General features: G+C 38.7%; 1 protein-coding gene and 1 long non-coding RNA gene across 20 annotated transcripts in view; one reads left to right on the top strand and one right to left on the bottom strand.

Annotated features, from left to right (window-relative positions):
• Positions 1-25,478, bottom strand: part of LOC105497746 (succinyl-CoA:glutarate-CoA transferase) — a 749,568-nt gene that overhangs the window by 264,666 nt on the left and 459,424 nt on the right. For 3 of the 11 annotated variants that reach the window (XM_071095070.1, XM_071095074.1, XM_071095075.1), the window contains exons 13-14: positions 13,503-13,600; positions 21-3,453 (exon numbers count right to left, since the gene is read on the bottom strand). The exons of 5 other annotated variants lie outside the window; for them this stretch is intronic. In XM_071095070.1, the coding sequence (XP_070951171.1) occupies positions 3,291-3,453; positions 13,503-13,600 (261 nt within the window). In that variant the 3' untranslated portion in view covers positions 21-3,290. Of the gene's footprint in view, positions 1-10; positions 3,454-13,502; positions 13,601-25,478 lie in introns of those variants that run through there. 3 more of the 11 variants (XM_071095071.1, XM_071095068.1, XM_071095072.1) reach the window with 3 other exon arrangements.
• On the top strand, positions 698-22,489 carry LOC105497749 (uncharacterized). 9 transcript variants are annotated; one of them, XR_011622325.1, is made up of 7 exons: positions 698-803; positions 902-1,052; positions 1,215-1,308; positions 4,330-4,492; positions 16,753-16,845; positions 21,943-22,040; positions 22,354-22,489. It is a non-coding gene; the product is annotated as an uncharacterized lncRNA (long non-coding RNA). The 9 variants fall into 9 exon arrangements; XR_011622328.1 differs by lacking the exon at positions 4,330-4,492; XR_011622329.1 differs by lacking the exon at positions 21,943-22,040 and having other exon boundaries at positions 22,354-22,482.

The raw sequence follows: 25,478 nt of genomic DNA, 5'->3' as shown, positions 1-25,478 counted from the left end.
ACAAGTAACTTTGGTGAATATAAATTGCTTAAGCTACTAAACTTAAGATCATAGGCTATCAACCACTGATACGAAATCTAAATCCACCCCAGCTCACAGTGTAAAGAGTCCATGTTAGGTTTGAACCTTATTAGCAAAGATCATCTCCATATTCTGGTTACCACATTTGACCTTTAATGAGTTGGGACAGCTAAATGATTTTGAAGATGGGAGTGGTGTAACTAGTTATAACTGTAACTAGTTCCTAAAAATTTACCATACTCTTTTTTTGGGGAGGCATGAAAAAGAAAAGAAAAAAGAAAGGAGAGAGGTGTATTTAGTAGCCATTGAGATACACAACATAAAGGGAGTTAGTGAAAGCTTCTCTTCTTCCACGCCCTTGTCCCAGAAACAATGTGAGGATTTGTCCTCTGCCTCTAAGGTGATGCCAGTTTTATCAGTGACAACATGTCAATTAAATGCTCCCAACTTTGTACGCAATGCTTTTCAATGTTCACTGACTCAACTCGACTCTCTTCTCTGCTCATGACAATACTGAATCATGATAAATTACAACAAAAATTAAAGAAGCACAATACATTTCCTGAAGGCTCCACAAATGAGAAGGAGGGGATGGAAAGAATGTGGCCTTCAGTGTCATACAAATCCATCACTTAAGAGCATTATGACCTCGGTCAAATTACTTCACTTTTGCCGACGGAGTTGGGGGCATTTTCATCAACTATAACATGGAGGACAATAGTTTGTCACAGAGTTGTGGCAGATAGTATAAAGATAATATATTTTGAAGCACCCAGCACATGGTAAGCTTTAAATTTTTTGGTTTCTTACTTAGAATATTAAATATACAGAGAATTATTTCTTTTCTGATGTCTTAGGCAACCTCTTTTTTCATATTCAGGGCCAATGGCTACCCTAAAGTAAAATGATTCATTGATGACAGAAAAAATGAGACCTTGCCAATAAACTACTCCTAAACTATTAAAGAAATGATGCTTTGAGGATCCCATCTTCATTCTAAGCTTAGCAGAGTGGCTTGAAGGGCTGTTAAGGTGAGCAGGGAAGCCGAGCGGATGGGGCTTTGAGTTTCTCTCCCTACTTTAACCAAAGCAGTCGCACTGTGTTCTGTTTTACATTGACCATGCATACATGTGGGATTTGGGAAATTCACCAATGATGTCCTGCTTTTTTACTGTCTTGTTGGTGCCACACAGGACCTGACTAAAATCCTGTGAAGAGAGGAGGGGTATCCCCAGTTGTTCTAACTGTGAATAATCCTGGAAGAAGTTCACAACAAGAGATTCCCAGGTAAATCTGGGGCCATAGTTTGAGTCAGACTCTCCATTTTATAGAGGAGAAAACTGAGGCATGGGGAGGTTAATTAACTTGCCTAAGTGAGCTAATTAAATCATTTAAGAGCATGTTGACATGGGCAAATTCCTAGCAACTTGGTAAGTGGAGGTTCCTGTCATAATAATTGGGTACAAAAAGGAAGGGTGATCACATTTCATAATTATGGTAGAGGTGACTTGGGTACAACGGATAATATATTGGGATGGTACATCATATTTTATCTGGAAAATCATAGTGAGAGGTTGTTGTTGTTGTTTGTGGGACAGAGTCTCACTTAGTCTGTCACCCAGGCTGGAGTGCAGTGACACAATCTCAGCTCACTGCAACCTCCACCTCCCAGGCTCAAGCAATTCTCCTGCCTCAGCCTCCCAAGTAGCTGGGATTACAGGAGTGTACCACCGCACCGGCTAATTTTTGTATTTTTAGTAGAGACGGATTTCGCCATGTTGACCAGGCTATTCTCAAATTCCTGACCTCAAGTGATCCACCCTCCTCAGCCTCCCAAAGTTTTGGGTTACAGGCGTGAGCCACCATGCCTGGCCCATACTGAGATATTTCAACTCAAAAATCTTTTTTTGACACTGTTTATTACTGTTTTATTAGAGTGTTCTCAAACTTTCTTATATATGAAACACTCAGGCCACTCTTGAAGGCAACAATTGTGCATTGTCCTTTGCCAATGCCCATTTTCTAATTGCCAACAATATCCATTTACTTCCCCTAAAACCACCAACCAAGGATAATACAGTCTGACCATGCCTACCTCTCTGGCATTGGTTGCTGGGCATGTGGGAAGGTGTGGGTTTGGGGAGGCAATGGAGAGAAATTATTAATCCAGTAGAAAAGGGAGAGGGGTTCCCACTAGAATCCCATGGACTCTAGGCCAAGGACAGAGCTGGGTGTTCAGCTCCTCCCCTGCTCTGGATTCCAAGGCCAAGTCAGCTTCTGTGACTCTGAACTCTTAAGTTCTACTGGCCTCCACCTTCTTACCTGGCCATATCCTTCATAATCGTTGACTTCTTCCCCTTTGTGTCCTACCAGCTGCTCAGAATCTGACCCAAAGCTATGCTTTTCTCCTAGGCCCTAGTCTGGTTGGATCACCTGGCACTTACTTGTGCCCTTAATCCTAAGCAGGATATTTCACTTAGTTCTTTAGAGAGCCTTTTGATGAAAAGTGTCAAAATGTAAAAATCACTATTTATCACTGATAACTGCATACAACTGATATCCCTGACCTCCAGGGACCATACCCAAGACCTAGAGATGAGAAACAGCAATGGGATGAAGATCTCTCTTTACGTCCTTGATCACAGGGAAACAAAACAAAACATAGAATTGCTACTACCCCTTTTTTTGTTTTGATACACAACAAAATATCTCAGTCAAAACCATATTCAAAATATTGCCTGGCTCAGGGTAAGCACCTCCTCAGCAAAACCCAAATACGGAATCTAAAAACAAATCAGAAAGCCCCTGGCACTACTTTACTTCTAAGTTTACTACACATTCTCCAAATATCACACAGTCCTCCATTCCATATGCATGTCCCTAGATTAGCAATCTTGCAATTTATAGGATATGAAGTTTCCAACCTCCTTTATTCACCTTCATCATTCCTCTAGCTCTTCCCTGCATGCTCTCTACCCACAATCCCTCTGCTCAAGGTGTGCAGATCCAGACAGTCAACCAGAGAGGATGTACGTCTCTTCCAGACAACCAACCAGTGCTCTTAGGATGCCTCATCTTGTGGTCTGCAAATCCAGGAGCAGCAGTCACCATTATTTTATTTGAATCTCTGCCACAAAGACAACGGGACCTGATCCCTATCCTATGGGCCCTCAGTTAGCAATAGCTAAATTGGACAGCCCATAATTATGGTGATTAGCAATTCACAAGGGTGAAAGTGATCTTAAAGAAAATCTAAACCAACATTTCAACTAATATTTAAACCTGTTGTTTAATATTACCAAAGATTTGTCTTCTAATGTAAATTTGATACTTTCTACAGTAAAAACTTCTGTCTTTTTGCAAAGTTTCGCTATATTTTGTGCAAAGAAATACAGGCATACCTTAGAGATATTACAAACTTGGCTCAGACCACTGCAAAAAAGCAAATATCACAATAAACAAGTATTGTAATAAAGTGAATATCAAAATAAAACAAGTCATATGAATTTTGTGGTTTCCAGCGCATATAAGTTATGTTTATACTATACTGAAAGTTATTAAGTGTGCAACAGCATTACGTCTAAAAAATACATCTTAATTTAAAAATATTTTATTGCTAAAAAACGCTAACAATCATCTGTTCCTTCAGTACATCATAACCGTTTTACTGGTGGAGGGTCTTGCCTTGATGTTGATGGCTGCTGATTGATCAAAGTGGTGGCTGCTGAAAATTGGAGTGGCTGTGGCAATTTCATCAAATAAGAGAACAATGAACTTTCCTGCATTGATTAACTCTTCCTTTCACAAAAATTTCTCTGTAGCATGCAATGCTCTTTGATAGCTTTTTACCCACAGTAGAATTTTCAAAACTGGAGTGAATTCCCTCAAATTTTGACACTTCTCTATTAACTAAATATATGAAATATTTTAAATCCTTTGTTGTCAATTCAACAATGTTCACAAGATCTTCACCAGGAGTAGATTCCATCTCAATAAATTACTTTTTTGGTTCATCTATAAGAAGCAACTTTTCATCCATTCACGTTTGATCATAAGATTGCAGAAATTCAGTGACATCTTTAGGCTCCACTTCTGATTTTAATCCTCTGTTATTTCCACCACATCTGCAGTTACTTCCTCTGCTGAGGTCTTGAGCCCCCTCAAAGTCATCTGTGAATGCTGGAATCAAATTATTCCAAACCCTGATTAATGTTGGTATTTCAGCCTCCTCCTGTGAATCACGAATGTCCTTAATGGCATGTAGAATGGTGAATCCTCTCCAGAGAGTATTTAATTACTTTTTCCTAGATCCATCAGAAGAATCACTATCTATGGGAGGTACATCCTTATGAAATGTATAAAAAGAATTGTCGGGGGGCGCGCCCAAGATGGCTGAATAGGAACAGCTCCAACCTCCAACTCCCAGCGTGAGTGACACAGAAGACGGGTGATTTCTGCATTTTCAACTGAGGTACCAGGTTCATCTCACTGGGGCATGTTGGACAGTTGGCACTGGTCTGCAGGTGCAGCCCTGCCAGCGAGAACTGAAGCAGGGTGAGGCATCGCCACACCTGGGAAGCACAAGGGGGAAGGGAATTCCTTTTCCTAGCCAAAGGAAATTGAAACACACAACACCTGGAAAATCGGGTAACTCCCACCCTAATACTACGCTTTACCAAGGGTCTTAGCAATAGGCACACTAGGAGATTATATCCCACACCTGGCCCGGAGGGTCCCATGCCTACGGAGCCTCCCTCATAGCTAGCACAGCAGTCTGAGATCTAACTGCAAGGTGGCAGCGAGGATGGGGGAGAGGCGCCCACCATTACTGAGGCTTAAGTAGGTAAACAAAGATGCTGGGAAGCTCGAATTGGGTGGAGCCCACCACAGCTCAAGGAGGACAGCCTGCCTCTGTAGACTCCTCCTCTGGGGACAGGGCATAGCTAAACAAAAAGCAGCAGGAACCTTGGCAGAGATAATTACCCCTGTCTCACAGCTTTGAAGAGAGCAGTGGATCTCTCAGCATGGAGGTTGAGATCTGAGAACTGACAGACTGCCTGCTCAAGTGGGTCCCTGACCCCTGAGTAGACTAACTGGGAGATATCCCCCCACTAGTTGCAGACCGACACCTCACACCTCACATGGCAGGGTACACTCCTGAGATGAAGCTTCCAGAGCAAGAATCAAACAGCAACACTTGCTGTTCAGCAATATTCTATCTTCTGCAGCCTCCGCTGCTGATATCCAGGCAAACAGGCTCTGGAGTGGACCTCAAGCAAACTCCAACAGACCTACAGCTGAGGGTCCTGACTGTTAGAAGGAAAACTAACAAACAGAAAGGACACACATACCAAAACCCAATCAGTACATCACCATCATCAAAGACCAAAGGCAGATAAAACCACAAAGATGGGGAAAAAGCAGTGCAGAAAAGCTAGAAATTCAAAAAATCAGAGCACATCTCCCCCTCCAAAGGAGCACAGCTCATCGCCAGCAACGGAGCAAAGCTGGATGGAGAATGACTTTGACGAGTTGAGAGAAGATGGCTTCAGTTGATCAAACTTCTCAGAGCTAAAGGAGGAACTACAAAACCAGCGAAAAGAAACTAAAAACCTTGAAAAAGGAATGGATGAATGGATAACTAGAATAATCAATGCAGAGAAGACCTTAAAAGAATGGATAGAGATGAAAACCATAACACCAGAACTACGAGAAAATTGCAAAAGCTTCAGTAACCGACTCGATCAACTGGAAGAAAGAGTATCAGCAATTGAAGATCAAATGAATGAAATAAAGTAAGAAGAGAACTGTAGAGAAAAAAGAGTAAAAAGAAATAAAGAAAGCCTCCAAGAAATATGGGATTATGTGAAAAGACCAAATCTACGTCTGATTGGTGTGCCTGAAAGTGACGGGGAAAATAGAACCAAGTTGGAAAACACTCTGGAGGATATCATCCAGGAGAACTTCCCCAACCTAGTAAGGCAGGCCAACATTCAAATTCAGGAAATACAGAGAACGCCACAAAGATACTCCTCGAGCAGAGCAAATCCAAGACACATAATTGTCAGATTCAACAAAGTTGAAATGAAGGAAAAAATATTAAGGGCAGCCAGAGAGAAGGGTCGGGTTACACACAAAGGGAAGCCCATGAGACTAACAGCAGACCTCTCGGCAGAAACTCTCCAAGCCAGAAGAGAGTGGGGGCCAATATTCAACATTCTTAAAGAAAAGAATTTTCAACCCAGAATTTCATATCCAGCCAAACTAAGTTTCATAAGTGAAGGAGAAATAAAATCCTTTACAGACAAGCAAATGCTTAGAGATTTTGTCACCACCAGGCCTGCCCTACAAGAGATCTTGAAGGAAGCACTAAACATGAAAAGGAACAAAAGGTACCAGCCATTGCAAAAACATGTCAAAATGTAAAGTCCATCAATGCTAGGAAGAAACTGCATCAACTAGTGAGCAAAATAACCAGCTAATATCATAATGACAGGATCAATTTCACACATAACAATATTAACCTTAAATGTAAATAGACTAAATGGTCCAGTTAAATGACACAGACTGGCAAATTGGATAAAGAGTCAAGACCCATCAGTGTGCTGTATTCAGGAGACCAGTCTCACATGCAGAGACACACATAGGCTCAAAATAAAGGGATGGAGGAAGATCTACCATGCAAATGGAAAACAAAAAAAAGCAGGGGTTGCAATCCTGGTCTCTGATAAAGCAGACTTTAAACCATCAAAGATCAAAAGAGACAAAGAAGGCCATTACATAATGGTAAAGGGATCAATTCATCAGGAAGAACTAACTATCCCAAATATATGTGCACCCAATACAGGAGCACCCAGATTCATAAAGCAAGTCCTTAGAGACATACAAAGAGACTTAGACTCCCATACAATAATAATGGGAGACTTTAACATCCCACTGTCAACATTAGACAGATCAGCGAGACAGAAACTTAAGAAGGATATCCAGGAATTGAACTCAACTCTGCACCAAGCGGACCTAATAGACATCTACAGAACTTTCCACCCCAAATCAAAAGAATATACATTCTTCTCAGCACCACATCACACTTATTCCAAAATTGACCACATAGTTGGAAGTAAAGCACTCCTCAGAAAATGTACAAGAACAGAAATTATAACAAACTGTCTCTCAGACCACAGTGCAATCAAACTAGAACTCAGGACTAAGAAACTCAATCGAAACCGCTCAACTACATGGAAACTGAACAACATGCTCCTGAATGATGACTGGGTACATAACAAAATGAAGTCAGAAATAAAGATGTTCTTTGAAACCAATGAGAACAAAGATACAACATACCAGAATCTCTGGGACACATTTAAAGCGGTGTGTAGAGAGAAATTTATAGCACTAAATACCCACAAGAGAAAGCAGGAAAGATCTAAAAATGACACCCTAACATCACAATTAAAAGAACTAGAGAAGCAAGAGCAAACACATTCAAAAGCTAGCAGAAGGCAAGAAATAACTAAAATCAGAGCAGAACTAAAGGAGATAGAGACACAAAACACCCTCCAAAAAATAAATGAATCCAGGAGTTGGTTTTTTGAAAAGATCAACAAAATTGATAGACTCCTAGCAAGACTAATAAAGAAGAAAAGAGAGAAGAATCAAATAGACGCAGTAAAAAATGATAAAGGGGATATCACCACCGATCCCACAGAAATACAAACTACTATCAGAGAATACTGTAAACACCTCTACGCAAATAAACTAGAAAACCTAGAAGAAATGGATAATTTCCTGGACACTTACACTCTCCCAAGACTAAACCAGGAAGAAGCTGAATCCGTGAATAGACCAATAGCAGGCTCTGAAATTGAGGCACTAATTAATAGCCTACCAACCAAAAAAAGTCCAGGACCAGACGGATTCACAGCCAAATTCTACCAGAGGTACAAGGAGGAGCTGGTACCATTCCTTCTTAAACTATTCCAATCAATAGAAAAAGAGGGAATCCTCCCTAACTCATTTTACGAAGCCAACATCATCCTGATACCAAAGCCTGACAGAGATACAACAAAAAAAGAGAATTTTAGACCAATATCCCTGATGAACATCGATGCAAAAATCCTCAGTAAAATACTGGTAAACCGAATCCAGCAGCACATCAAAAAGCTTATCCACCATAATCAAGTGGGCTTCATCCCTGGGATGCAAGGCTGGTTCAACATATGCAAATCAATAAACATAATCCAGCATATAAACAGAACCAAAGACAAAAACCACATGATTATCTCAATAGATGCAGAAAAGGCCTTTGACAAAATTCAACAGCTCTTCATGCTAAAAACTCTCAATAAATTTGGTATTGATGGAACGTATCTCAAAATCATAAGAGCTATTTATAACAAACCCACAGCCAATATCATAGTGAATGGGCAAAAACTGGAAGCATTCCCTTTGAAAACTGGCACAAGACAGGGATGCCCTCTCTCACCACTCCTATTCAACATAGTGTTGGAAGTTCTGGCAAGGGCAATCAGGCAAGAGAAAGAAATCCAGGGTATTCAGTTAGGAAAAGAAGAAGTCAAATTGTCCTTGTTTGCAGATGACATGATTGTATATTTAGAACACCCCATTGTCTCAGCCCAAAATCTCCTTACGCTGATAAGCAACTTCAGCAAAATCTCAGGATACAAAATCAGTGTGCATAAATCACAAGCATTCTTATACACCAGTAACAGACAAACAGAGAGCCAAATCAGGAATGAACTCCCATTCACAATAGCTTCAAAGAGAATAAAATACCTAGGAATCCAACTTACAAGGGATGTAAAGGACCTCTTCAAGGAGAACCACAAATCACTGCTCAGTGAAATAAAAGAGGACACAAACAAATGGAAGAACATACCATGCTCATGGATGGGAAGAATCAATATTGTGAAAATGGCCATATTGCCCAAGGTAATTTACAGATTCAATGCCATCCCCATTAAGCTACCAATGACTTTCTTCACAGAATTGGAAAAAACTGCTTTAAAGTTCATGTGGAACCAAAAAAGACCCCGCCTTGCCAAGACAATCCTAAGAATAAAAGAATAAAAGAATAAAGCTGGAGGCATCATGCTACCTGACTTCAAACTATACTACAAGGCGACGGTAACCAAAACAGCATGTTACTGGTACCAAAACAGAGATATAGACCAATGGAACAGAACAGAGCCATCAGAAATAATACCACACATCTACAGCCATCCGATCTTTGACAAACCTGACAAAAACAAGAAATGGGGAAAGGATTCCCTATTTAATAAATGGTGCTGGGAAAATTGGCCAGCCGTAAGTAGAAAGCTGAAACTGGATCCTTTCCTTACTCCTTATACAAAAATTAATTCAAGATGGATTAGAGACTTAAAGTTAGACCTAAAACCATAAAAACCCTAGAAGAAAGCCTAGGTAATACCATTCAGGACATAGGCATGGGCAAGGACTTCATGTCTAAAACACCAAAAGCAACGGCAACAAAAGCCAAAATTGACAAATGGGATCTAATTAAACTAAAGAGCTTCTGCACAGCAAAAGAAACTACCATCAGAGTGAACAGGCAACCCACAGAATGGGAGAAAATTTTTGCAATCTATTCATCTGACAAAGGGCTAATATCCAGAACCTATAAAGAACTCAATCAAATTTACAAGAAAAAAACAAACAACCCCATCAAAAAGTGGGCAAAGGATATGAACAGACACTTCTCAAAAGAAGACATTCATACAACCAACAGACACATGAAAAAATGCTCATCATCACTCGCCATCAGAGAAATGCAAATCAAAACCACAATGAGATACCATCTCACATCAGTTAGAATGGCAATCATTAAAAAATCAGGAAACAACAGGTGCTGGAGAGGATGTGGAGAAATAGGAACACTTTTACACTGTTGGTGGGATTGTAAACTAGTTCAACCATTGTGGAAAACAGTATGGCGATTCCTCAAGGATCTAGAACTAGAAATACCATTTGACCCAGCCATCCCATTACTGGGGATATACCCAAAGGATTATAAGTCATGCTGCTATAAAGACACATGCACACGTATGTTTATTGCGGCACTATTCACAATAGCAAAGACTTGGAATTAACCCAAATGTCCATCAGTGACAGACTGGATTAAGAAAATGTGGCACATATACACCATGGAATACTACGCAGCCATAAAAATGATGAGTTCGTGTCCTTTGTAGGGACATGGATGCAGCTGGAAAACATCATTCTCTGCAAACTATTGCAAGAACAAAAAACCAAATACCGCATGTTCTCACTCATAGGAGGGAACTGAACAATGAGATCACTTGGACACAGGAAGGGGATCATCACACACCAGTTCCTATTGTGGGGAGGGGCGGGGGGAGGGATAGCATTAGGAGATATACCTAATGTAAATGTCGAGTTAATGGGTGCAGCACACCAACATGGCACATATATACATATGTAACAAACCTGCACGTTGTGCACATGTACCCTAGAACTTAAAGTGTAACAACAACAAAAAAGAAATGTATAAAAATTGCTCCTTGATCCATGGGCTGCACAATGGATGCTGTGTCAGCCGGGATGAAAGCAATATTAATTTCCCTACACATCTCCATCAGTGCTCTTGGGTAATGGGGTGCATTGTCAAGGAGAAATCATATTTTTAAAGAATTTTTTTTTTTCTGAGCACTAGGTCTCAACAGTGGTCTTAAAATATTCAGTAAACCATGCTATAAACAGATGCAGTGTCATCCAGGCTTTGTTTTTCCCTGTATGGAGTACACGCAGAGTAGATTTGACATAATTCCTAAGGGCCCTAAGATTTTCAGAATGGTCAAGGAGCATTGGCTCCACCTTACAGTAACCAGCTACATTAGCCCCTTACAAGGGAGTCAGCCTGTCCTTTGAGCTTTGAAGCCCAGAACTGACTTCTCTCCAGCTTTGACAATCCAGATGGTATCTTCTTCCAATAGAAGGCTACTTTGAATACATTAACAATCTGTTGTTTAGTGTAGCTACCTTCATAAATTATCTTAGCTAGATCTTCTGGATAACTTGCTGCAGCTTCTACATCAGCACTTGCTACTTCATTTTGCACTTTTATGTTATGAAGATGGCTTCTTTCCTTTACTTCCTTCCTTTACATTCACAGTTTGGCTGTTTGGCATAAGAGGCCTCGGTTTGAGCCCATACTGGCTTTCTACATGCTTTGTTCCCCAAGCTCAATCATTTCTCACTTTTGATTTAAAGTGAAAAATGTATGGCTCTTCCTTTCACATGAATACTTCAAGGTCAATGTAGGGTTATTAATTAACCAAATGTTAATATTATTGTCTTTCAGGAAAGAGGAAGGCCCAATGAGAGGGAGAGTGATGGGGAACAGCTGATCACTAGAGCTGTCAGAACACAGATTTATTAAGTTCAGCATCTTCTAGGAGCGCAGTTCATGGCACCTCAGAACAATTACTACAGTAACATCAAACATCACTAAACATGAATCACCATAACAGATATACTAATGATGAAAAAGTTTGAAATATCGGGATAATTACCAAAATGTGACACAGAGACACAAAGTGAGCATATGTTCAAAAATTGGCAGCAGTAGATTTGCTCAACACAGGGCTGCCACAAAACTTCAATGTGTTAAAAAAGCAGTATCTGCACACTGTAATTAAGTGAAGTACAATGAAATGAGACACGTCTTATAGTTAGAAATGAGCAAAGGTCAAAATAATATATCCAAAATGCCTGAAATACATTAGAGGATCTAAAATGCACGTAACATTAACAAATTTACCATTTTGTTATTTGGTTTAAGTTTTCACTAACTTAAATATATTTATGGAGATATTAACATTACCATAACACAATTAAGAGTTAGTAAATTATCTGGCCTTACTTATGTCTACTTTTGCTCTCTCTATATATCTGTTATGGCCTGAATGTGTTCCCCAAAATTAATGTGATGGAGATTTAATTTAATCACCAATGCAACAGCATTGGGAGGTGGGGCCTAATGGGATGTATTTACATATTGAGGGCTCTGCCCTAATTAATGGGTTAATGTCACTATAAAAAGGGCTTTTGGAATGCATTTGCTCTCTTCTGGTCCTTTATCATGTGAGGACATGGCATTCCTACCCTCTAGAATGGCAGGGAGCATCTTGGAAGGCTGATCAAGGCAGCATCTTGGAAGCAGAGAAACTGGCCCTCAGATGCTGGTGCCTTAATCTTTGACTTCTCAGCCTCCAGACTGCGAGAGAATAAATTTCTGTTCTTTAAAAATTACCCAGCCTCATGTATTGTTATAGTATCGGAAAATGGATTAAGATAATATTTTAAAGTGAAATTATAAGAAGAAAAAGGAGGTACATAAGAAAATATTGTCTTGGCTCACAGTCTTAAGGATACACACACAAGCACACATATACACACACATATATGTACATATTTAAACAATGCTACAAGATTACTAAACAGTGACAAGTTGCTATGATATGAATCACTGGTTTTGTATCAGTTCAGAAAAAAAAATTTTTATTTAGATTATTTTAATTAGATCATACTTTGAAAATATGCTACATGTTGATGCATGTTTAATTATATATTTATTTGTACAAAACAGAACTATTTCCTAGCAAGCAAAAATATCAGATATGAGTTTTCTCTGCAAATGTATGCATGAATATTACTCCAGATTCTAAGGAAAATGGCAAGGAAATGACAGAAAGATGAAAACAAAGAAGAAAAATATAACATTTGTTAAGTGCTTTATAGCCTTCAAACTGTTTTCAGATTCATTACCTCAAATTCCACAAGAGTAGATGAGATTCATTCAAAGAAAAATATAGCCTATAAATTACACATTCCCTCATGAAACTATTTTAAGATTAACCAGGATGATTGCAGTATTATTACATATGATGGTATTAAACCTTGGACCTAGAGAAATGCTTAAAGCAAAGAATCAAATGAAATGCTTAAATCATAACCATTAATTAATATTGTTTATAGTTCTTTATTAAGATTAATCACTCTTTAAACCTAAAACTCTAATCATTAGAAATATGACCATGGGAAAGTTGGAATTCTGTATGTCACCTCTTCAATTAAAAACCGGGATAACCCCTTACCTGCTGTAGATAATGGACAAGGAGAGTTAACACTTTGAGGTCCTCTCTGCCTAAAAATTATATTAATCTATAGTTTTATGAATACATTACAAAACTAGTGACCACAAAGTGATGTAAGACCTTCAGGAAGTTTATTTCGCATGAGAATTCTTTTAGAAATATAAAAGGAGGGCCAGGCGCGGTGGCTCATGCCTGTAATCTCAGCACTTTGGGAGGCCAAGGCGGACAGATCATTTGTGGTCAGGAGTTCGAGACCAGCCTGGCCAGTATGGTGAAACTCTGTCTCTACTAAAAATACAAAAATTAGCCAGGTGTGGTGGCACACACCTGTAATCCCAGCAACTCGGAAGCCTGAGGCAGGAGGCAGGAGGTTGCCGTGAGCCGAGATTGCACCATTGCACTCCAGTCTGGGTGGCAGAGCGAGACTGTGAAGAAAGAAAAGAGGACAGGAGGGGGAGGGGAGGGGAGGGGGTGGGAGGGGAGGGGAGGGGAGAGAGAGAGAGAGAGAGAGAGGAAAGAAAGAAAGAGAGAAAGAGAGAAAGAGAAAGAGAAAGAAAGAAAGAAAGAAAGAAAGAAAGAAAGAAAGAAAGAAAGAAAGAAAGAAAGAAAGAAAGAAGAAAGAAAGAAAGAAAGAAAGAAAGAAAGAAAGAAAGAAAGAAAGAAAGAAAGAAAGAAAGAAAGAAAGAAAGAAAGAAAGAGAGAGAGAGAGAGAGAGAAGGAAGGAAGGAAGGAAGGAAGGAAGGAAGGAAGGAAGGAAGGAAGGAAGGAAGGAAGGAAGGAAGGAAGGGAAAGAAAGAAAAGAGAGAGAGAGGGAGGGAGGGAAGGAAGGATATAAATATATCTATGTTTAAAAGATATCCATTATACTGTTGTCTCATACAAGTGGTTTATATAAGTGAAATATGAGTGAAAAGGAAAATTTCATTATGTATTGAAAAATTTTAAAGCAAGCTTTAAAAGGATTGATGATTTCATATGGTAGCTATTTTTGTTTAAACACAATAAAAGGAAAATGGGATAAGTCATATGACATCTTACCAATCATGTTTAATTAAAACATCTCTTCCTCTTTCACCTCCAACTGCTTTGCTATGGCAATGACAAATAAACACTAAATTGAATAAACATTTAATGTGTCAACTCATGTTAAATACAAATTTAACTGCTTTAGGTACACATACACACACGTATCACTTTCATGAATTTTTAATTTCTACATCATTTTTCTATTATATGTATTGTGTATATATATATATCATAAATATGAAGACATGTTTAGACACACAAATTTTAGAATTATTTATTTTTCAAAATAGCCTGGTTACAATAACTAAATATATTGAGAAAATAAACTTGGATCTACTTGTAAGTCTGTCTTTGTTTATCATTCAACTTTATTGATGTACAATTTATATACAGTAAAATTCACCCCTTTTTGTTCACAGATTTGTGAGTTTTGACAAATGAATAGTCATGTAACCACTATTACCATCAAGATATACACTATTTTCATCATCCCCCGCAAAAAAATCTGTTGTGTCTCTTTATAGTTAATCCCTGCCTTTCACTGCCAGCTCCTGGCAACTCCTGAGCCTGTTTTCTGTCTCTATAAATTTTGCCTTTTCTAGAATGTTATACAAATGGAATATACAGTATATAGCCCTTCACCTCGGCTTCTTTCACTTAGCATAATGCATCTGTGATTCATCCATGTTGTTACATATATCTGTAGTTCTGTTACTTTTCATATTGCTAAGTGGCATTCCATTGATTGGATGTATTCCATTATTTGTTTACTCATTTAGCAGTTGAAAGGCACTGAGGTTATTTCCTACTTGTAAGTCTTTCTTAACATGGCAGATCATAAGGCAGCATAGTATTGTGGTTAAAAGCTTAGGTTTTTGGGCTAGACAGATATGAGTTCCAATCTCAGGTCCAATGTCAACTTGTACCTTTGAGCAAATTACTTATATTCTTGGAGTTACAGTATTGTTGTGAAGATTAAACTAGTATGTGGCCTGTAAATTGATAAGTGTCTGCTGTTATTATTACTACTGTCCCTAGTGCTCAAACTCTGCTCTACTTCCAGTCTTGAAACTAATCCCAAATTTAACACTATCTATCACCTTAGAGCTTTTGCTATATTCGTCACTTAAAACAGCCCACCCCTTCTCTCTGCTTGCCTCCTGCAAGACCCAAGTTCCTCTTGCTCCAGGAGGACTTCTCTAACTCACAGTTCACATTGAGATTGCCATTCTGCACATTCTTATAGCAGGCATCATCCAGTCTGGTAGCCACTACTCACATGTGGCTTTAAACACTTAAATTTTATTTAGTTAAATAAAATTTAAATCCAGTTCCTCAGTCACAAGAGCCACATTTCAAGTGCTCAACAGCAAAATGGCTAGTGGCTGCCATATTGGGCAATGAGGATGTTGAATATTTTAATCATCACAGCGATTCCCATTTTAAGTTCTAAGTTAAAAACACTGCCTAACACTTAAAACTATATAATTCTATATAGAACGGAAAAAACTAATAATCAGCAGACATTGACTGAGCTCCTATTCTGTGCAAGACATTTTACCTTAAGCAATGATACAGCATCTTTCAGGGGAACTTGAACCACCTGGACAATTATATAAAATAAATTTAAAAGAAGAAATGATTACCAAGGTCTGGCAGGTGAAAGAAAAAAAAAAGTCATTAAAATTTAGAAGTTGGCCAAGCACAGTGGCTCTTACCTGTAACCCTAGTACATTGGAGGCCAAGACGGATGGATTGCTTGAACCCAGGAGTTCGAGACCAGCCTAGGCAACATGACAAAACCCTCATCTCTATAAAAAATACAAAAATTAGCCAGGTGTGGTGGTGCACACCTGTAACCCCGGGTACTTGAAAGGCTGAGGTGAGAGGATCACCAGAACCTGGGAGGTCGAGGCCACAGTGAGACACAATTGCACCAAAACACTCCAGCCTGGGTGCCACAGTGAGATCCTGTCTCAAGAAACAAAACAAAAAAGTTTAGAGGCATGTGTGGTGGCTCACACCTAAAATCCCAACACTTTGGGAGGCCAATTGGGGTAAGATGGGTTGAGCCTAGGAGTTCATCACCAGCCTGGGAAACATACCAAGATCTTGCCTCTACGAAAAAGTAATTGGCAGGGAGGGTAAAGCAGGAGGATCCACTTTGTCAAAAGATCTACGGAATCACAACACAATGTTCTGCCTAGATTTGTCTCAAGCTAAAGGTGTCTCAAGGAAAAGGTAAGCTTTTAAAGTCCAAACCTTGAATGAGAAAATCATTGTGTTTTCAGAGAAGAAGGCAAAGCAAAGACAACAACAGTTAAATTTGACTGCTGGAAGACTCATTTCAGAATATACCTTAAAAAGTCACTATATGTCTCATGAATCAATCCATACACTACATCACCCACCCCTCTGGCACAAGGTCATGACTCACTGTCTGAAACCACAATGCTTATAGAATCCTCAAATGTTCAAGGGTAACTACATTTGGTTCAATTTAGCAATGGAAAGAGAGCTCATTAAGAATTCCCCATTTTCCCCACTACAGTCCCTTACCATGAGAAGCCACCTACAACTGCCAGAGCTGATGGGATTATTCCAGTTTCATCTTCTCAAGGAGGATTCTGAGAACCACTGAAGGGTAAGTTTAAAGGTGAATCATCAAAGCCAGTTTAAATGTTTTGAAAAGATTAAGGCATGAAATTATCATTTACAATGCACTTGCCTTAGAAGATCCTGGTTTTCTACTTTTCCATTTACACAAGAATGTCACGAGATCCTCCTGAGAGGAAGCAGAATGTTAAGATACCCTGGGAAGTCAGAGTCATTACTATCACTCCCAAGGCAGCTATAATGGCAGGAGAAAAGTATCCAGTGTAAATAGTTTGCCACAGTGGAGCCTTACGTTACTATATACACAACATGGGATTTAGGGCAATATCCATATGCCAATCCCAGTTCTATCACCGTCTAGCTGGGTGACCCTCATTTAATTCCTTAATTTCTCCTGTCATCAGTTTATTCATCTGTAAACTGGGGTAACACTGTCCTTAATTACTTTGATGGAGTGTTGTGATGGTCAAATGAAATAATGGCTGGGAAAACACTTTGCAATCTGTAGATCACTATGCACATGGGAACTATTATCTGGTCTTTTCGCCTAAAACACTGCTCCTTGGAGTTCACTTAGCCTGGGATTTTCCAACTTCACTTCTAAAAGAACATTTTTGGAGCTACTCAAATGAAGACTTAGACAAAATATGAGTATCTGTTTTCTGCTTTTTTTCTGATCCAAGGAACTTGCTTCCTTTCACAGATTTAGCTCTTTATGTCATTAACTAAATTAAAATCATGCCTAAAGACTTACTTGTTTGGCAGCACAGTTTAATATCCTGTTTGGTTTGATTTTTTAAATTCTTTTGTAAAGCACTCCAAGATGTTTGCATGAAGATCACTCAACAAATGGAAGCCTCTCTCGAATAATACACACACAAGGACACACCCACATCAATGAGAAGAAACATAACACAGACTTTTGTTAACTTGGTAAAACAAGTGCTCAAAAAACAATTCCTAAAATTACATTCGATGCCACACTGTATGACCTCTTCTTGACTGAGAGAGCCTTAACCCCATCAAAACTGCCTTAAAGCTAAGGTAATCTGGTAGAATTCAAGCCCACCAACTTATATAGAGAAATGTAAGTGTATGCTTCAACACAGACACAATATTTTCCATGAAGCAGGCATCCTGGCAAGTAAAAATTCCCTCATGTTTCAGCATGTATCGAGAGACTCACCATCAGATCCTGAACTGCGTTACATAAGCACAATAACCTTATTGTTAGCAGCTGTGTATTGGTCAGCATTGCACAACTGACCAGGTGCATGGCAGGATGGAGTTTTGTCTTTATCCAAAGATTCAGAGTAGATGGGCTCAGGACTTCTCTATGAAGGCAATACATTAATTCCAAGCCATCAGGATTATTATAATCCACAAGATACTTTGCCAATTTATGCATATGTGGTAAAAATTAACGCATGTAGTAGATACCAAAAGAGCCATTGGTTTAATGTGGAGGCATTCTTTTCACTTCTGAATGTTTAAGAATTCATTTTAAATGTAACTATCTGGAAGTGAAGGTAAAATAATTGACTTGATGACACTAAATATCATCAGACAATTCCAGGGAAGACATATTTAAACTACCAACGGCAAGGGTATGTGATTTTCAATGATCACTTTATGATAAAGGTATAATACTAAAAAGTATTCATTAGAAAAGCCAAGGAAAGATCAACCCATATAGGAAAGAAGAGTTTCTAAAATTGAAAAAAAAAAAAAAATTGGGAAATTTATCTCCCTGTATACTCAAGAAAAAACTTTCAATTACTTGAAATTAACAATGAAGATTCTGACTTTTATATTGCCTTATGACAGGATTTCAAAGGCTGTTTTCTCACCTTTGCTCTTTACTTGAGTTTAAATACTTTAAAGTATATTTTCCTTTATGGATGTACCACCCCATTCAATTCATTTGTTGATTTCAAAAGCTTCCAATACCAGCTAGTTGTTATTTAAGGGTACTATGCTGCAAGGCAAATTATTGAGCTGCTAGTTTTTGTGTTCTGTATTTTCACAGTCAGTTTTTTTGTTATTACGTTGATTTAGTTTTTAAGAAATGTTTACTTATATATAAAATACAGCTGATCCAAAATTCCTTATGAAAATAAATGACAATATTTAGGATATACTAATAATATCAGCATTACTATTACAGAAAATGCCCTGTATTGACATTATTAAACCACTTTTCTAAACTTTTTGGATACAGAACTAATGTATCCTGAGTATGTGCCCTGTGACAGCCATGGAGTTAAGGGTCCACCCATTAAGGAAGCTACAATGAGTTTCCTCAACGTATAGATGAGGAAGTTGAAGCAAAGTCATTAGAGAAAGCTGAAGTTATCTACTCCAGAGCACTTACTCTGCACCAGCAACCTAACGATGAGGGTGTTTGCAGCTGCAATTAACAGAGGATGAGCAGGACTTCTGCTCTAGCATATGAAGAAAGGAACTCCATTTTCAAGTTTAGGCCACAGGCTTGCCTTCAGAACAGGTAAAAATAGTGTCTATAAATAGAGGATTATCAAATACCCAAATTATGAATTACGTTTATGGCACTTTTATTTATGAAAAACATTCAACTCAAGACCCTGTGCCTCAATTATAATAGTTTAGTGGCAAAATATTGACTAATTTCAGTTCTGCCTGTGAAATAATAATGGCATTCAAATATCTCATTGTTGAGAGACACTAAAACCAGTACGCAATTTATTAATATGGCCTCAGGAAATCACGTACAGATTATACCAACAAAGTATGTACTTCACAATACTGCAAGTAACACCATTTTGAAGGGGATGGACTCCACATTCAGACTCTATTTTAGCTTGTAATCTGTGATGACCTTACAGAAAATGGAATGGTTTTGTGTTTGTTTATTGTTTCTGAAAGCAATCTCTCATGGTGACTTTTCTTTATTTTTGTTATAGAGAGCGATGTCTGTTTGTCCAGAACTGTAATTTACAGTAAGTTCTGGGTGAGACTGTGCATGTCCCTGTTCAATACTTTCAGTACCAAAGTGGAAAGAAGAAAGATTGCATTTCCTTCCTTGTTTTATTTTATGTTTCCTTTCTCTGTTTTATTTCCTCAAATTAGTCATGCAGGAGCAGGGACATTTATTTCTGTGCCCAATGGTCTCTTCTATTTAATTTCTTAGGCCAGTTATTACAAATAAAGAAGTGACTTGGACTCCTTGAGATTCTCTCTGGTCACTTTCCAGGTGGACTTTTCTTTCCCGGCTGTAAATGGCAAAATGAGCAGAGCCTCCATAAATTAGGCACTATTTGTACTACATCTTGCAGAAATTATTTAAATATTCTAGCCTATGGGTGTTCCTATTTCTTACTTCCTCTGCAAATGGTCTTTGATAGATATCAGGGGAAAAATATACACACACACACACATCATTTGGAAGATAGAGTGTTAAATATGCATGATAAAATCATGATCTTGAAAGAAAAATAAAGTAACCCTCCACAATTAATCCATGTGGCTTCCTTCATGATGAATATATTTTAGGGAAAAATTAATTTCCATATCTTTCCCCAGGAAAACAATAAAAACTAGAAAAACAAGTTACTTTACCTCTTCTGCCTTTAGTTTTAAAAGTAAATCAAGGTATGTCAAGTTTGCAGATTTTCTGGAAATCCTGAAATGGAACGTACTCCTTAGCTGGCTAACTACCTCCTGGCTTAAATTTCACTTAGGTGCTACATTTCCTCATCTAAATTATGTTCCTCACATCAGTCTCTCATAGCACCATTTTCATTCTTGTATGACCATACCTGCAATTATAGAATTTTTAATTTCCTACCTCCACAAGTTAATTGTAAACTGTTTTTCTTAAATTTTATTTTAACCATTATACCCAGTGCCTATCACAGTACCTGGCACATAATACACACTCAATAAATATGTATTGAATTAATGATTAAATAAATAGTGAAGCAGACAACAGGGATTTTTACTGCTTAATGAAGTAAAATACAGTGTCATAATGTCTCGCTAGTACATCTTCACACTAATCTAAAATTACAGTCATGTGTTGCTTAACAACAGGAATTCTTTCTGAAAAATGTGTTATTAGGCATTTCATCATTTTGCAAACATTATAGACTGTACTTACACAAATCTATTAATAGATGACATAGCCTACTATACACCTAGGCTATATGGTACAGCCTGTTCTTAGGCTACAAACCTATACATATCACTGTGCTGAATACTGTAGGCGATTGTAACAAAATGGTATTTGTGTATCTAAACATAAAAAAGTACAGTAAAAATTTAGTTGTAATCTCATGGAACCACTGTCCATGTGGTCTGTCATTGACCAAAACATCATACATGGCACATGACTGCCCTAATCAAGAAATGTCCTGTGCCTTTCTCTTAATCCACCACAATGTCTCTGCTTTGTGAAGTCATGATGGTCAAATTTCTTACTGAGGCTCCAAACAAAATGCAAGGTAAGGCCAAATATACCACCTGGGATATTCTGAAGTTCTGGTTTGACCTTTCACGGCATGGCCTGGGTTTTGGGAGATGCGATGTTAAATATGTGTGATAAAATGAAAGCAATTCAAAAGACAATACAGCTAGGTAGATACACCTAAGCAAGCTACAAGTCTTCTAGCACTGTTCTTAAACTTCCTTCACTAATAACACAAATAGTTTAAATGCTAATAGGACATATTTTAAATATATTTTCTAAGTATTATAGAATGGTCTCTACCTTTCAGCAAACTATCATTTCATATGAAAGAGACAGACTAATTGATCAAGAGATAGATAAATGTATATATGTACGATATTTATGTACTATATATACACAATATTACATACTATGTACATATTCTATGTATTGCATATTGAAAAATATACCTTGTTCACGCTCATGTTTCGCTCAACTAATGGATTTCTCTTTATAATTGTGCATTGCAAAAACAAAGCTCTAGATGAAACATTTCCAGTGACTTAATCATTAGAGACATAATAAAACTAGATAATCTAGGCAAAAGTTGAGGTTTCTTTCCTCACAGTGTCTATTTGGCTATGCAGATTGTTTCATATCATTGGATAAGTTACTTTACAATTATCTCTTTAATCTTAGAATAAACCTGACCTGATAGGTGAACTATTTCAGAAGGAAAGGCAGGAGGAAGAAATGCTGACTCTGCCTAATCCCTAAACCATCCTACTCTGCTCCAGGTAGGGCTCCTTAAGAACAGTACAGGGACTGTGCTTTGACCTCACATTGGGTGTGTCAGCTAAGGTCCTCAAGACTCTGCAGTGTCATTCACGTGGACTGCAATGCTCTAGTCCTGACCTCTCCAACAAAGTTCCCGCTTCATTTAAATATCTGCTGTTGAGCATTACACTGTCTCCTGACTAAAACCCTCTGGAATCTAAACACCCACGTGCTACAGCACCCCCACACCATTTATGTCTGTTTCCATAAAAATAGATGTCCACTTGTTTACATGTTTTCTCTGTGTCCTTTCATGTGTCTGTCTGGCTAAAGTGAAGGACTGCAGAGTATTTCCTGCAACCCAACCACAACAGGAAGACTCGGCTCTATCCTTGGACCACCAGGGGGATCCCAGTGTGGGCCTGATGTGTGGGGGTGAAAGCTGCATTGTCTCCCAGCTTCTCAACGGCCCCCAAGTTGCCAGTGAAAACAGAAGAAATTCACAAAGCCCAGAAACCAGGGCTCAGGTTGTCATAAGGCAGGGGTGAAATGTTACTTCAGTTTCTACAGATCACTAAGTTCATTTAACCATGGAAATGTGATGCTGGTAACTGCCAAGAAAAGGTGAGATGCCAGTGACGGTCTTCAAGTGGTGAAATGTGTCCCCTCGACTGATTTCACCATTTACTTTTCTGAGGTTCTAATGGCAGATCACAAAAAGTTATTTTAAAAAAAAGAAGTAATCCACTAGATGGTGAGCTCTATGAGGTCAGAAAGGACTACTATTTTGTCTGTTGTTGTCATTATTGTTGTTGTTCATTATTGTACTGTTCCTGGAGCCAAGCACGGTACTCAACACATTGCAGGCATGAATTAACATTTATTGGGTGCTTACATGTTCTAGACACTTCTGAGAACTGGTAATACTGTGATAAATAAGACAAAGCTCTTGCTTTCATGGAGCTCACATTCTATTTGGGAAAGGAAAAAATAAATAGAATTAAATGAAAAAGAAAATATCAGAAACTGACAAGTATCAGGGAAAGCAGGTGGCGGTGAATTTAAATGGCATGGATAGGAAGGACAGGCCTTTTTCATTGCATGACTGGAGCTAGCTATGAGAAGATCACAAGACTTCCCATTCTTGAGTGCCTAAGAGGATCGCCTGAGGAGTTGAGGACTATCAAGGCCTTGGCTACATTCTCAGAGATTCTTTTCACTGGGTTTGGGAGGTGGGGGCCTGCATATTGGTATTTTCTAAATGTTCCCCAGCTGATGCTAATAATCAGGACTGAGAACCACTGAAGAGGAAAAATGTTCCAGGCGAAGGAATAGCTAGTACCAAACTCTTCCAAAACTCTTCCAATGAGGGGTGAGGCTTGCGATTAGAGCTGTGGTTGACAAACCTCTAATTGTAATCATCTAGACAGCTTTTAAACATCCAAATGCCCACACCACACCCCAAACCCGTTAAATAGAAGGCAAGGGGTGGAGGTGGGGCCAAGAGGAGTGAGGAGTGGGAAGCAGCAGTAGTTTCGAAAAGTACTCAGGAGTTTTCAATGTACTATCAAGTGACCAGATCTAGTCCTGGTTTTCCCAGGACTAAGGAATTTTCAGGAACATGAAAATTTCAGTGCAAACACTGGAGCTGTCTCTGGCAAACAAGGATAATTTGTCACCAAGACTAGACAAGTCATTCTCAAAGAATGGTCCTATGGCATCAGAAACGCTGGGGTGAGGCCCCACAATCTGTGTCATAACAGCCCCTCTACATGATTTTGATGTAGACTAAGGTTTGAGAACCAATATGGCAGAGTAATGGAGAAATCTATGTCTACAGTATAGACAGAGAAGGGGGCAATGGTTTGAAGAATTAATGAATAAATCAATTCACTCATCAGGAAATATATGTTGATAATGTCTAAACAGTGGGATGAATATTAAAGTCTTTGATTTTATGAATGTATAAGCCAGTAGAAAGGCATATTTTGCTCAAGCAATAAAACAAATGTTTAGAGTTTTTAAACAATCAAAAGCAAAAGAAAATCAGCATAAGGCTCAAACTGCTGTGAAACTCCTTAGAATAGAGTACCTTGATAATATGATGCTAAAAGAAAACCACTTACAGTTTAAAAAAAACCAAGTGTACTGGAAAGCAAAGGGAAAATTCCAGAAAGGAGAGAGTCCAAAATGCAGAGTCTATAAACTTTGTTCCAACTGTGGCTGACCCCTGTGATGTGCATATAGCACTGACAGCTAAAGCTAACAAGAACTAACCCAAGATTTGAGGTGAAAGAGTTTACAGTTTGGGTCCAGCAAAATCAAGTGACTATTTTTTAAAAACAGCACTCTTCAGGGGAGTATATCAAAATACAGAGTCTCCACAAGAGATCATTCATGACTAGAAAACATTTACTAAATTTACTCAACTGCTCCCAACATGCCCCCCCACACACACACACAAAATATCCAGGAAAATATGAGATTTGCAAGAGAAATGACAAATAATGGAGACCAATTACAAGATACCCAGATATTAGTACTAACGTCTTGGGATGCTTCCACCCAATCTTCCTTCCCTCTCTCCTCCACTCAGAGTAGACATGTGTGAGTTTCAGCAGCTCTCTCAGTCTTTTCCAGCTCCTGGCCTCACTTTCTCTCACAGGTGTTTCCTCTATTAACATTCTTGCAAGTGGTACCTGCCTCTCTGAGGATCCAGTTACACAACTGATATGGGAAAGCTTAAAATATGAACTACTGCTCTAGTAATGGTTCTCAAACTTTGGTGGTCTTGACACACAGGTCTTATTAAAACACAGTTGCTGGGCTCCAGGTGAGAGATCTGGATTCTGAATTTGTATGTCTAACAAGTTCCCAGGTAATCCTGATGCTTCCAGTCTGGGCTACCCTTTGAGAACCACTGGTATAAGCATCACTCCCCTTGGCCCCAGGACAATAGGATGGTAAGGGATCTCACCAATCACTTTTCCTTGTTTGTTTTCTGAATTATTTCCTGGGGGAAATCTGACATTTGAGCATCTGCTATTAGAGGGAAGGTGAAGCCTAGGAAGCAGGGACCAGGCCTTCTCCCCTACTGCAACCAGAGCAACTCTGCTACTATCTGTTTCATATATTGATATTTTATTTGATAAAAGAGTTCAGATAGTAAGAAAAATATTTGAAAACAATGGCTCTAACAAAACTCAGCCAAGCTGTGGCCTATACAAATCAAAGACAATCCTTGCCTCTGGTAGGGTTTCCAGCTGGACTACACGGATCAGTAGCTACATTATGAACATTTTCCTCTGGTGAGGGCAGACCTTTTTCCCTTTCTTCTTTCACTGTTGCCCCTTCAAAACCTGCTTCCCTTGTTTGACAACTGCAAGGGAGAAGACAAATAGTCATCAAACAGTTCAAAGCTTCAGGCAGGATCAACCTTCAGGCTGCTGCTGTTCTAT

This window comes from Macaca nemestrina, chromosome 4 (assembly GCF_043159975.1).
Source record: "Macaca nemestrina isolate mMacNem1 chromosome 4, mMacNem.hap1, whole genome shotgun sequence".
NCBI lineage: Eukaryota > Metazoa > Chordata > Mammalia > Primates > Cercopithecidae > Macaca > Macaca nemestrina.
The sequence above is the reverse complement of the archived record's forward strand: the minus strand, read 5'-3'. Positions and strand labels throughout refer to the sequence as shown.